At 42.7% G+C, this 14,652-nt stretch overlaps 1 protein-coding gene across 1 annotated transcript in view; it reads right to left on the minus strand.

Moving 5' to 3' along the window:
• Positions 1 to 14,652, minus strand: part of ca7 (carbonic anhydrase VII) — a 38,440-nt gene that overhangs the window by 4,320 nt on the left and 19,468 nt on the right. Inside the window, exon 8 of the mRNA XM_029721790.1 lies at positions 3,180 to 3,228. Coding sequence (XP_029577650.1) covers positions 3,180 to 3,228 — 49 coding nt within the window. The remainder of the gene's footprint in view (positions 1 to 3,179; positions 3,229 to 14,652) is intronic.

A 14,652-nucleotide genomic window follows, 5' to 3' on the forward strand; every position in this document is an offset into this window, starting at 1 on the left:
GATTACAACATGATTGGATTCGCTGACAAAACACCTAGTTATAATTGATCCTCTTCTTATTCCTATTAGTGTCCTACCTATGAGAAGCCCTGGCTATTCAAGGTCTTTCCAGATTAACTTGTAAACACTCAGTGACAGGAAACATTGAAAAAGTTACTGAGGTATTGGATTGCATGATAGTGAACCTCATGCTCCAGCTGGCTGCCTCTGCTCTCTGGTAGACTAACTGTTGTTGTGCTGCATTGAACTATATCCAACATATCCCGCTGTCCCCAGCTGCTCCTCACGACGTCATAGCCTTCCCAGAAACAGAAAGGCATGGTTTGGCTCCAATAAGGTCCAATTTAGCGACAGAAACGGATTCTGCCTAAGGGGATGGCACTGGCACAGGAGGGGTTTATTCCAGAAACCAGGTCGCTGTCCTGCCCTCATACAACAATATCAAATAGTAGCCTAAAACCATTGCTATCACCACTTCTGAAGAAAACGACAGGCAAAAGAATGTATACTACAAGAATATGTACACTCCAAATGATGAATTTGTATTCCGTAATGATTTTACAGTCATTTCCACGGCGCCCGTTTACGTAACATTGCATGTGACGTTTGCATTGTGCTACAGTAGAGCAAGGTCATCACTTCATCAAAGCACAGAGGTGTGTAAGTAGGCAGCTAAAGAAAAGGCACTCTCCAGTCTCCAGACCCACTTTAGGCATTATTTGCCAAGCAACAGAGAAGGAGCAGAAAGTATTTTGAAAAGAGAGAAGTACATTACTGCCTGTTAGACCGCTGAAGAACACTTAGGAACAGCTTGTACGAACTTTATGTCTGAGTCCGTCTGATTTCTTTTCACTCTTTGTGTATGAAAAATAACCAATTTGGAGGTTTGTTTCTGGATGTAAGCGACAGGTTAGACAAGGTCTGTGCGTCACTCATGCTATCTGCGGGATGGCGATGTGGTGGACGAGATGTGGATGGTGCTCTTAATTCATTTGGATCTTGAAGCCTTGTGACTTGTGACGTAGTACAGGATAATTCACAGAGAGGCACAGACGTTTAAATTCATATAGCAGATAATGGCCTCTGCATCTTCCCTATCAAAGTAGTGTTCCAGGCGTGGGCTATGGAATAGACCTTTGTGTAATTGCATTAAGGCAGTCAGTATTGGCCACCCTGTGAGAATGATACTGCTTGGCTTTGCTAATACAATTAGCTTAGCTTTTGGTCTAGCACTTCTTATTGTACTCAGTCAGACGAATAGTAGAACATGGCAAAAGCCACTGTGATGAGCTACAACAACATCTCACAACATACAATATAATGTCGTGATAGGTAAAAGGTTACAGATAATCGTGATCCATAATTATTTCCAGTGAAATAAGTGGGATGAATACATGGAGAGCGTTTTGGTTTGTTGTTTGATTATTGTAACCCTCCTGTAGATCACATAATGCCTTAGTTGTATGCCATGACAAGCCTTTTTCTCCTCAGTCAACTACTACAGTCGTGGCCAAATGTTTTGAGAATGACACAAATATTAATTTTCACAAAGTCTGCTGCCTCAGTTTGTATGATGGCAATTTGCATATACTCCAGAATGTTATGAAGAGTGATCAGATGAATTGATATTAATTGCAAAGTCCCTCTTTGCCATGCAAATGAACTGAATCCCCCAAAAACATTTCCACTGCATTTCAGCCATGCCAAAAAAGGACCAGCTGATTCTCTCGTTAACACAGGTGTGAGTGTTGACGAGGACAAGGCTGGAGATCACTCTGTCATGCTGATTGAGTTTGAATAACAGACTGGAGGCTTCAAAAGGAGGGTGGTGCATGGAATCATTGTTCTTCCTCTGTCAACCATGGTTACCTGCAAGGAAACACGTGCCGTCATAATTTTTTTGCACAAAAAGGGCTTCACAGGCAAGGATATTGCTGCCAGTAAGATTGCACGTAAATCAACCATATATCGGATCATCAAGAACTTCAAGGAGAGCGGTTTAATTGTTGTGAAGAAGGCTTCAGGGGGCCCAAGAAAGTCCAGCAAGCGCCAGGACCGTCTCCTAAAGTTGATTCAGCTGTGGGATTGGGGCACCACCAGTACAGAGCTTGCTCAGGAATGGTAGCAGGCAGGTGTGAGTGCATCTGCACGCACAGTGAGGTGAAGACTTTTGGAGGATGGCTGGTGTCAAGAAGGGCAGCAAAGAAGCCACTTCTCTACAGGAAAAACATCAGGGACAGACTGATATTCTGCAAAAGGTACAGGGATTGGACTGCTGAGGACTGGGGTAAAGTCATTTTCTCTGATGAATCCCCTTTCCGATTGTTTGGGGCATCCGGAAAAAAGCTTGTCCGGAGAAGACAAGGTGAGCGCTACCATCAGTCCTGTGTCATGCCAACAGTAAAGCATCCTGAGACCATTCATGTGTGGGGTTGCTTCTCAGCCAAGGGAGTGGGCTCAGTCAAAATTTTGCCTAAGAACACAGCCATGAATAAAGAATGGTACCAACACATCCTCCGAGAGCAACTTCTCCCAACCATCCAGGAACAGTTTGGTGACGAACAATGCCTTTTCCAGCATGATGGAGCACCTTGGCATAAGGCAAAAGTGATAACTAAGTGGCTCGGGGTACAAAACATCGATATTTTGGGTCCATGGCTAGGAAACTCCTCAGACCTTAATCCCATTGAGAACTTGCGGTCAATCCTCAAGAGGTGGGTGGACAAACAAAAACCCACAAAATCTGACAAATTCCAAGCACTGATTATGCAAGAATGAGCTGCCATCAGTCAGGATGTGGCCCAGAAGTTAATTGACAGCATGCCAGGGCGGATTGCAGAGGTCTTGAAAAAGAAGGGTCAACACTGCAAATATTGACTCTTTGCATCAACTTCATTTAATTGTCAATAAAAGCCTTTGACACTTATGAAATCGTTTGTAATTATACTTCAATATTCCATAGTAACATCTGACAAAAATATCTAAAGACACTGAAGCAGCAAACTTTGTGAAAATTAATATTTGTGTCATTCTCAAAACTTTTGGCCATGACTGTACATAATGCCAAGAAGAGTATCATTCATATTTTTTCTTAAAAATCACGCCGCTCTTTTGTGATATTTTCACTTCACAAAAGAGCGGCGTGATTACATGGCAGGGAGGGAAGAAAGTAGGCCTACCCGTGTGATTCACAGCTAGGTGGAGAGAGAAGAGGAGAGGAGTGGAGGGCTGTGGAGAGAGGGAAGGTTGTTCAGGGACAATGGTTTCATTAAATCACATGGCTCACATTAGGATGGGGACATTGTGAGCTAAGCAGCTTTCTTTGGGAAGCCAGAACAATGCTCTGAATGGGTGTTATGAAAAGAATCATGAGCATGAGAAGGGACCTCAGCATGGCTGGCTTTTGCCGGCATGTCCAACACATACCACATACAGTACAACATGCAGTATATGTATGTCTGTAATTTAGCGATCTTTGCACCCAGACCCGTATTCCATGTGCGCTGGTCTGGCCATCTACTCAATGTTGCGTCTGTCAAGAAAGAATCGTAATTTAGTGAGACAACCCCCAGTAAAACAGAAAATCAATTTTAGATTCCTCCCATCTGCTCCTATAGTAACAGACAGAGGTTTGGACTTCACTAGAAAGGAAAGCAGTCAGTGCAATTCATCATAATGAGAGCATGCTGTGGGAACACAACACATGTGACTGTGCACTATCACTCATTAAATGCTGCACTCCGCATGGCCTGCCGCTGTTCTTTTAAAACACTGAACAAAACCTAGAATTGTCCCACAACACTCATAATGCTTTTTGTCTCCAATTATGAATAACCATGTTAATTACAATCTTTCTTTCTTTTTTTCCCCCATATTATTCCCATATTATGCCCATTCCCATCACCGTCATCGATAATTGCCTAGAACAAAACACAGCACATAAATTGATTTCAAGCGCTACAAACTCCCTGAACAGTCACTTGCTGCCTACACAACCTGCCTACACAAACCCCTCTTTCCTACTCCCACACGTACTCCTTTGTAGTGCACTGTCACCCACAGAGTCAGCCTCCGCAGTCACTCACATCTCCTCTCAAGGCTTACTGATGGCTCAACTCAGCTCAGCCACACTACAAAAGAGCAAGAGTTGCTCATTTTATCCAACATGGCCGCCCACTCTCCCCTGCACCTCCAGCTCACTCGTTCAGTATGTGATAGTAGAAGAGTAACACCTGAGCTAAGCTGCTCCACAGTCACACTGACATACAGTAGTATCCCACACTATTCGCCCACTGTCTGAGTCTGTGGAGTGTGTAGTGCCCACCAGTGGAGTGCCAACATGTAAGATCACAAGGAGAAGCAGCCTTGAGCTGTGTGGGATGTGATGCTTTGTCTCTGTGTGGGCAATTCCACTCAGAACAAGGCACAGGCAGTCTGTATGATATTTCAACTCCTACAACAAGGGAAATTCAAGACAGGCCAGGCATAAGGCTTCAAGGTTCATACTGATCAGCACCTTACTATGCATGCAATCAATGCATACACTTCAAACTACAGTACACCTGGCTACATGAATATGATATTGCTTGATATCATCATAATGGGAGCTATAGTAGGTCGGTCTATTTGACTGACTAAAGAAGATTAGAGGCAAAGCAGACAGCGAAGACTCTTCCTTACTCATCTGTTTGTTTTGGGATATGAGCGAGAGAGAGAACCTAGTAGCGTCATTTGAAATGACAAATGCAGATCTTGAACTCACTTTTTCCATTTACACAAGCTCCCTCTTTAAACTCCTCGCTCCTCGCTCCCTCACCCTCTGACCCCCTTTCCAACGGCTCTTTAATTTGAAAGACCAAGCTTCACAGTACCTCTCACAGTGAGGGGACTATCGGTGGTTCTAATCTGACGGCTCTGTCCCAGTAACAACAGAAGCACAGATAGCTCCATTAAAAGTTGAGCCTGGCAGTTGTGAAGGCTGCCGCTGCTCAGATCTCCTTCAAATCTTTCTCCCTTTCCTCTGCTGACATCATGGAGCTACGCCGGTCCTGACAGAAGCTCTCCCTTCACAGAGCCCTGTGGGCCACAGTCTGTGCACATCCAAAAACATTATGCCCAAATGCAAAGATGCACACAGGGATGAGCACATGCACAGACAGATGTTGACAGAGCTGGATGTACTATACATTACAATAATAAAGGCTTTTAAAACAATTGAAGAGCAGATGGACCAATAATGACAATAACAAAATTAAAACAGACAAAACAACGCTGAAGGTTACACAAACTAAAACTATTACAAAGAGCGAGACGTCACCTAGAGTATCCAATGTCGTGTCACATGTCCACAAAGCTGCTTTGTTTTGAATGTTAGTCACATTGAGATTTCCATCTCTTTTTCAAGTGAGCCCCGGCCAAGAGAGCAGCATACATGTATTGACAAAATAGATACAACAACACATACAACTTAACAACTAATGGAAGTTAAAACAGTGCCAATTGCATAAGAGAGCTTAAAAGAGCAGGTTTTAAAACACGTGCAGTCAGTAGTCCTCCAATCCAGGATTTAAAATCATCAATCAGAATAAAATGATCCAATTTGAAATCCTTCTGCAAAGTGTTCCAAGATGATGGGGCAGCAAAGCTCAAAGCCCTCTTAAAGCCTGTCATATGGTTCCCAGTCTAAACATTTCGCGCATATATTATGATTACATTTTGTGACGTTTTTGTTCGTTTTGGTATTCGGCAGGTTTTTTTTACGACTGTTCCCCCCCACACAAAACATTTTATTGATGCGTTGAAGTTCAGTAGCCGAAGTCTACCCCATCGTCGGTGATTGGCCAACAGTACTACTCTTAGTAGGAGTGGGAACAATGAATGGGATTCTTCAATTAAGTGTTTGTGGTCATTCACCGGGAGACAACTAATACTGCACCAAACATTTTAGTTAGATGTAAAATTACGTGACTAGGACCTCCTTTGCTAAAATGTCCAAATGAATTACAGATTTCTAGATTGATCTTAGATCCATTCTGTCTATTTTGAGGATGTTTTACTGGGTATGTTGTTGCTACAGTGTCTCAGGAGGCACAAACAGTAATATTGCCGATTTTTTAAATGTTTTTTTAAGGGAGTATGCGAGGCACAGACATTCGCTTCGCCTAGCCAAGTTCTGCTAGGAGCAAACCGAACCTAGAATATGGGCGCCTTTACAGTTCTGTGATCTCAGACAGTACTGTCCATGACTCTGTAGGGTAAAGTGCTTAAATATATTGGCAGCTGCACTAAGATGGACTTATAGACAAACATTGTTGTAACATGCATACAGTTGAAGTTGGAAGTTTACATACACCTTAGCCAAATCCATTTAAACTCAGTTTTTCACAATTCCTGACATTTAATCCAAGTGACAATTCCCTTTCTTGGGTCAGTTAGGATCACCACTTCATTTTAAGAATATGAAATGTCAGAATAATAGTAGAGAGAATGATTTATTTCAGCTTTTATTTATTTCATCACAATCCCAGTGGGTCAGAAGTTGACATACACTCAATTAGTTATTTGATAGCATTGCCTTTAAATTATTTAACTTGGGTCAAATGTTTCGGGCAGCCTTCCACAAGCTTCCCACAATAAGTTGGGTGAATTTTGGCCCATTCCTCCTGACAGAGTTGGTGTAACTGAGTCAGGTTTGTAGGCCTCCTTGCTCACACACACTTTTTTCAGTTCTGCCCACAAATGTTCTATAGGCTTGAGGTCAGGGCTTTGTGATGGCCACTCCAATACCTTGAATTTGTTGTCCTTAAGCCATTTTGCCACAACTTTGGAAGTATGCTTGGGGTCAATGTCCATTTGGAAGACCCATTTGCGACCAAGCTTTAACTTCCTGACTGATGTCTTGAGATGTTGCTTCAATATATCCGCAGAATTTTCCCTCCTCATGATGCCATTTATTTTGTGAAGTGCACAAGTCCATCCTGCAGCAAAGCACCCCCACAACACTATGCTGCCACCCCCTTGCTTCACGGTTGGGATGGAGTTGTTCGGCTTGCAAGCCTCCCCCTTTTTCCTCCAAACATAACGATGGTCATTATGGCCAAACAGTTCTATTTTTGTTTCATCAGACCAGAGGACATTTCTCCAAAAAGTACGAGCTTTGTCCCCATGTGCAGTTGCCAACTGTAGTCTGGCTTTTTTATGGCGGTTTTGGAGCAGTGGCTTCTTCCTTGTTGAGCGGCCTTTCAGGTTATGTCGATATAGGGCTCGTTTTACTGTGGATATAGATACTTTTGTACCTGTTTCCTCCAGCATCTTCACAAGGTCCTTTGCTGTTGTTCTGGGATTGATTTGCACTTTTCGCACCAAAGTACGTTCATCTCTAGGAGACAGAATGCGTCTCCTTCCTGAGTGTTATGACGGCTGCGTGGTCCCATGGTGTTTATACTTGCGTACTATTGTTTGTACAGATGAACGTGGTACCTTCAGGCATTTGGAAATTGCTCCCAAGGATGAACCAGACTTGTGGAGGTCTACAATTGTTTTTCTGAGGTCTTGGCTGATTTCTTTTGATTTTCTCATGATGTCAAGCAGAGGCACTGAGTTTGAAGGTAGGCCTTAAAATACATCCACAGGTACACCTCCAATTTACTAAAATTATGTAAATTAGCCTATCATAATTTTTTGTAATTTTTAACGCTGTTTAAAAGGCGCAGTTAACTTAGTGTATGTAAACTTCTGACCCACTGGAATTGTTATACAGTGAATTATAAGTGAAATAATCTGTCTGTAAACAATTGTTGGAAAAATAACTTGTGTCATGCACAAAGTAGATGTCCTAACCGACTTGCCAAAACTATAGTTTGTTAACAAGACATTTGTGGAGTGGTTGAAAAATGAGTTCTAATAACCTAAGTGTATGTAAACTTCCAACTTCAACAGTATTTATATTTCTTTACCTTTATTTAACTAGGCAAGTCAGTTAAGAACAAATCCTTATTTTACAATGACTGCCTACCCCGGCCAAACCCTCCCCTAACCCGGACGATGCTGGGCCAATTGTGCACCGCCCTATGGGATTCCCGATCACGGCCGGTTGTGATACAGCCCGGGATCGAACCAGGGTCTATAGTGACTCCTCTAGCACTGAGATGCAGTGCCTTAGACCGCTGCGCCACTCGGGATCCAACCTAGCATATAACCCTATTCCATTTCTTGTTAACTGATCTGCAATGCTATATAACCCATAATGTGGACGTGACATAACACATTACCCAGGGTGCTGCTGGTGTCTGATCATCAAGTTTAAACACTACTACACTAACTACATCAAGCAGCTTCAGTGTGTCGGCTGGGCCCTGTGGATCTCTCAGGATTTACCAATCATCCACACCCGTATTGAGTTCCTCTCAGGAATTCAAACACCTGGCCTCCTGTCATCCTGGCTGCAGTTGGGCTTAGCCCCTACACTCCCAGGTCAGCTGAACTCTCCCTATATTCCATCGATACGAAGCACCAATGCAACATATCAAATCGACTCTATGGTGTTAAGTAACACTGAATGGCTACTCGAAAATAAGCCCGCTGCTGCTACGTTATCAAGCATGTTTCCTGGAAACTTGGAGAGGGAAGTTCTGGCATCAACAAAACTCTGAATTAGTATTATAAATATTCTCTTACCTTTGCTGATCTTCATAAGAATGCACTCCGAGGACTCCTACTTCCACAAGAAATTTTATTTTTGTTCGAAATAATCCATATTTATGTCCAAATACCTCCGTTTTGTTCGTGCGTTCAGATCACTATCCAAAGGCATAAAGCGCGAGCCCAGTACCAGAGACGAAAAGTCAAATAGTTCCATTACCGTTCGTAGAAACATATCAAACGTTGTTTACAACCAATCCTTAGGGTATTTTTAACATAAAACGTCGATAACATTCCAACCGGACAATAGCGTGTTCATTCAAGAAGAAAAAGAAGGAGGGGCGCGCTTTCGGGCTCGCCCATCACCAAGTCCTTTGTCCATAGGCAGTCCACTCATTGACTGAGCTCCTATTCTCTGCCCGGTTACAGGAGAATGATGGAAAAACTTTCTGAAGGCTGTTGACAGCCAATGGAAGCCTTAGGAAGTGCAACGTGACCTCACAGACACTGTAGTTTCGATAGGGATTCAAAAGAAGAACTACAATTCTCAGATTTCCACACTTCCTGGTTGAATTTTTCTCAGGTTTTTGCCTGCCATATGAGTTCTGTTATACTCACAGACATCATTCAAACAGTTTTAGAAACTTCAGTGTTTTCTATCCAAATCTACTAATAATATGCAAATATTTGACTCTGGGCCCGAGTATTAGGCCGTTTACTCTGGGCATGCTTTTCATCCGAAATCGAAAATACTGCCCCCTATACCTTGATAGGTTAAATGTCAATTTGTTTTGGTTGGCTGAAGTTTTGACCTACCAGGCAATAAATTCATTAGTAGACTAATAAGGAGAGTTCCAAACCTCTCTGCCAATAACAGCTAGTTTGTTTTCCCCCTCACCTCTCAGACCACTCAGACAGTCCTAACAAAACTCTTGCTTGAGAAATTGCTCTTGCTAAGAAGCTATTTTTGTTTCTTTTTGACCATTTTGATTGAAAACAATCACAGTAAGGTCCTAAATTGTTACCCAGAAATGATTTGATATTGAGATACAAACAGCTGTATTGGCCTTTGACATTAATTTAGCATATTTAGAGTAATAGATACCAGACAAAATATATACAAACTTGTATAGTCATGGCAAATCCCCTATGGAGGAATTTTATAGCCTTTACATAAAATATACTGAACAAAAATATAAATGCAACAATTTCAAAGATTTTACTGAGTTACAGTTCATATAAGGAAATCAGTCAATTGAAATAAATAAATTAGGACCTTATCTACGGATTTCACATGACAGGGCATGGGCACAGCCATGGGTATGCCTGGGAGGGCATAGGCCCACCCACCCACTTGGGAGCCAAGCCCACCCACTGGGGAACCAGGCCTAGCCAATCAGAATGAAGTATTTTTTCCTACAAAAGGGTTTTTATTATAGACAGAAATACCCCTCAGTTTCATTAGGTGTCCGGGTGGCTGATTTCAGACGATCCCGCAGGTGAAGAAGCCGGATGTGGAGGTCCTGGGCTGGCGTGGCTACACGTGGTCTGCGGTTGTGAGGCCGGTTGGATTTACTGACAAATTCTCTAAAACGGCTTATGGTAGAGAAATGAACATTAAATTCTCTGGCAACAGCTCTGATGCCCATTCCTGCAGTCAGCGTGCCAATTGCACACTCCCTCAAATCTTGAGACATCTGTGGCATTGTGTTGTGTAACAAAACTACACATTTTAGAGTGGGCGTGTATTGTCCCCAGCACAAGGTGCACCTGTGTAATGATCATGTTGTTTAATAAGCTTTTTGATATGCCACACCTGTCAGGTGGATGGATTATATTGGCAAAGGAGAAATGCTCACTAACAGGGATGTAAACAAATATGTGCACAACATTTGAGAGAAAAAAACGTTTTGTGCTTATGGAAAAAAAAAAATCTTATTTTATTTCAGGTCATGAAACATGGGACCAACACTTTACGTACATGTTGCGTTTATATTTTTGTTCAGTATAGTATAAATGATGACCATAACACCGTCAATCATGTTTTTACGACAGAGGTGCTTCTCTCATATCAATAAAGTAACCCAAAAAAGGTAAGTAAGAGGAAAGAATTTGAGGACAAGAATATTGTTAATATAATGATGAGAGCTATAGCTGCAGGCGGTATTGCTGTAAGGCAGCCTGGCTGGCCTGTTTTCAATAGACGGTGCTTCCCAGCAACGAGGGCTTACCGACATGTGACCTATTGAACGGTGACTGGAAAGCTTGCAAGTGGTGCTGTCAACAGCAGGACATAAATAAAGCTAAAGATAGGGCAATGTGGCTGAGGCTGCTGGTCAGCCCACTGCTTTTTATAGATACACTTTGATTTATAAAAGGCAATGGGGACTATTTTTGACCTTGGGTCTTGGATAATGTCTAATGATCTCTGGGTGTGTGATTGACCCCCCTAGACCTAAGCGTGGTGGGTTCAGGAGATTGCAGATGTGGCGAGTGACGAGCCAACCTTAACCATGTTGGTTGAAGTCCATGCAGTAGGAGATATTGTTGGTCATCCATTTGATGACTTTCCTTGAACCCAGAGGCAGGCCACCCTGTCTGATGATCACATACTAGAGAGGAGGTGACTAGGGTCATGTGGAGAGAAGGAGTGAGGGTTTACTACTTCACTCTCAAATAGCGCGATAATATTTCAGGTTAACTGCTGAGTTATGCAACCCTGTCAATCCTGTTGGCTGGTGTCATTGCTAGGGTCAGGGGTCAACATGTTGGCATGTTCCAAGAGGAATCCGCTGTCGAACACAGACCAAGGACAAGGAGGTCTGTCCGGACTGGAGTCTGGTCGAGTGGGTAACACTCCCGCCTCCGGAACCCCCCTGCAGCGGGGATCCCTGTTCGATCCCTGCATGAGCCCTAGGTTTTCTATGTCCTCTAATCTGTCTCTTGCTTCTGCTCCTATAAAAATACGGAAGTAGTTTGGAATTCTGTTCCTAAAAATAAGAGGCAGCTCTGCAGTGATCACTAGCTAGCACAGCCACAAAGCCAATCTGATTTTAAACCTGACCCTAACCTTAACTCAGGCCTGGGCAATTATTTTCCGTAGAGGGCCACATTAGAATATATTTTTGCCATCGCGGGCCAGAATCATATTACAGGATAATACATCATGTGTATGACTATGTTGACAGATGTATCTACTGTAAATCACGTCCAGATATGCTACTTATTTTACTTTTTTAACATGCACAGAAATAAACCACATCCATGTTCTCCTTTTGGTAGGTATTTGCATTATTAAACATGCAATGAACTACATGGAGGGAAAAGTACACTGCATTCAGCACCACGGACAGAACTCTTGTTAACTCTTGTTGATCTGTGCCTTGACTTGTTATATTTCCATCACTGAAAATATCGGTTCACATACATAGGTTGACCCAAACAGTACAAACATCTTCTGAGCATGACTCCTAATTTTTGGAAACTTGTGTTCATCGAGAGATGCATAGAACCTCGTCAGTGACATTGTTTTGAATATTTCTCTAATCACTGCATCAGTCTGAAAGATCGATAAGCTCAAGTTGCAGGTCAGTGGGAGCGTTATCCACATTGAAGGTGAAAGGAGAGGAAACCAACAGCATGTCATTTTCCAACACTTTGAAATCCTCAAAACGACGAGAAAACTAACTGTTCAAAGCACGCAGCGGCGATGTATACTTCTCCCGCTGGTCATCTGATAGGGAACAGACTAGTAGTGTTGGAAGGTGGGTGAGATTGTTGGCTTCTACTTGGCGGGTTAGGAGGAGTAATTTTCCCTTGAAGTCTTTGACAAGGCTGTACATCTGATGTGCAAAAAGGCCCTTCCCTTGTAGTTTGGAATTCAGTTCATTCATGAGGGCCATGATGTCCACGGTGAAGGCAAAAATCAGCCAACCATTCTTTATCTTTCAGTTGAGGGAAATCCACATATATTCCTTTCATTTGCAAAAACTCTACAATCTCCAACTTCAGATCCCACACCCTTTAACACCTTCCCCAAACTCAGCCATCTCACATGTGTGGTAGGGGAGATCTGCATGACCTGACTGTCTCTTCCAACAGTCAGACAAACTGCCTGTGGCTTAAAGAATTTGCCCTTATGAAGTTTACCACTTTTGTGATGGTCTCCATAACATGGCTCATTGTCAGAACACATTTACAGAGCACCTCCTGATGAATAATGCAATGCAGGAAAATAATTTTCTGATCTGGGTTCAGCTCAGCTACTTGATCTTGTATCCTTTTCAAAAGGCCAACATTTTTTCCTGTCAAGTTTGGGCATCCATCAGTGGTCACACTGGATAACTTTTCAAAACTCAGTCCCAGCTTTGCCACACACTTATTAACCTCCTCCAATAAATCTTTCCCTGTGGTTGTGCTCTTTATTGACTACACTGAAGCAAGCCCCTCTATAATTTCAAAGTCTGGGGTTATGCCTCGTAAGAATATCAACAACTGCGCCGTGTCACGTGCATCAGTGCTCTCATCTAGGGCCAAGGAGAAATAGGTGAACTCCTTTACCTTGTCTTTCAACTGTTGTTCCATATTATCTGCAATGTCCTCAACACGCAGCGTCACTGTGTTGTGCCTTTCATCCTCCGCCTTCCCCTCATGTTTCAGCATGATAATGCATGGCCCCATGTCGGAAGATCTGTACACAATTCCCAGAAGCTGAAAATGTCCCAGTTGTTTCATGGCCTGCATACTCACCAGACATGTCAACCATCAAGCATGTTTGGGATGCTCTGGATCAACATGTACGACAGCATGTTCCAGTTCGCGCCAATATCCAGCAAATTCACACAACCATTGAAGAGGAGTGGGACAACATTCAACAGCCTGATCAATTCGATGCAAAGGAGATGTGTCTCACTGCATGACGCAAATGGTGGTCACACCAGATACTGACTGTGACCAACAGATGCATATCTGCATTGCCAGTCATGTGAAATCCATAGATTAGGGCCTAATGAATTTATTTCAATCGACTTATTTCCTTAAATGAACTGTAATTCACAAAAATCTTTTAAATGGTTGCATGTTGCATTTATATTTTAGTACAGTATATGACCAAAAAACTGTGGGGGAAAAAAACATGAATTTTTACAATCTAGCCAAATCGCACAGTTCTGCCTCCAAAACAAGACTCATGACAATAAAAGTAAAAAAAAAAGCCGTTCTGTCCAATATCCCACGTCAGTTTGACATTTCTCTGGATGGTATTCATGGTGGGGCTGGGGACATTGGAAAAAGGCAGTAAGTTGAAAGGCAGTTACTGTATATTCCGGTGATCTCTCAGAGCTCTTAGTTATTCTCTCTGGGAAGGAGAGGGGAAAGCCCATTACCAGCATCAGCCCTGTGAGCATGTCATCTCTCTCAAACTAATCATGTGGAAGGCATCTGGCTAGACATCTCACTCCCATTGGCACTATTTCACATGTCAGTGCTCCCAGTCAGGACTAGCTCAGCATAGCCAAGAGCAGACGTGGACAGTGCGGAGTAGGCTACTCATGTTCTGTCACCAGTACTGTTGTAGCAACACTATGGAAGCAAATCAGATCGCCATGCACTGAATCAGTGTGCATTTGGGGTCACTCCGTCTCCCTGTTTCCGGTGGTTCCCTTAAGGTTGTCTGTGTAGGTTCTGCCAGCCTGCATAAACCATGTGACCTCACACCAGTGGTGTCACATGATGTGTAGGTGAATGAACCATAAAGACCAAGGTAAAGTGCATGTACTCCATTTTGCCAATCTATCTATGATATGTCAGGGACACACAGATACAAATACTTGTTGTGTATTAGACCATTTATCAATTAAGATGTTTTTTTTTTAGAACAATATTCCATAAATCATCATGGGAGTGATTTATGTCTGCTGCCAGGGCCGGTATTACAGTCCATGACCCTCAGTGTAGGTTGTGTGAAGAGGGTACCCACCATGTGCTTTACACTGCTTTATGTGTAAAGGGTAT

This window comes from Salmo trutta, chromosome 29, assembly GCF_901001165.1.
Source record: "Salmo trutta chromosome 29, fSalTru1.1, whole genome shotgun sequence".
NCBI classification, from domain to species: domain Eukaryota; kingdom Metazoa; phylum Chordata; class Actinopteri; order Salmoniformes; family Salmonidae; genus Salmo; species Salmo trutta.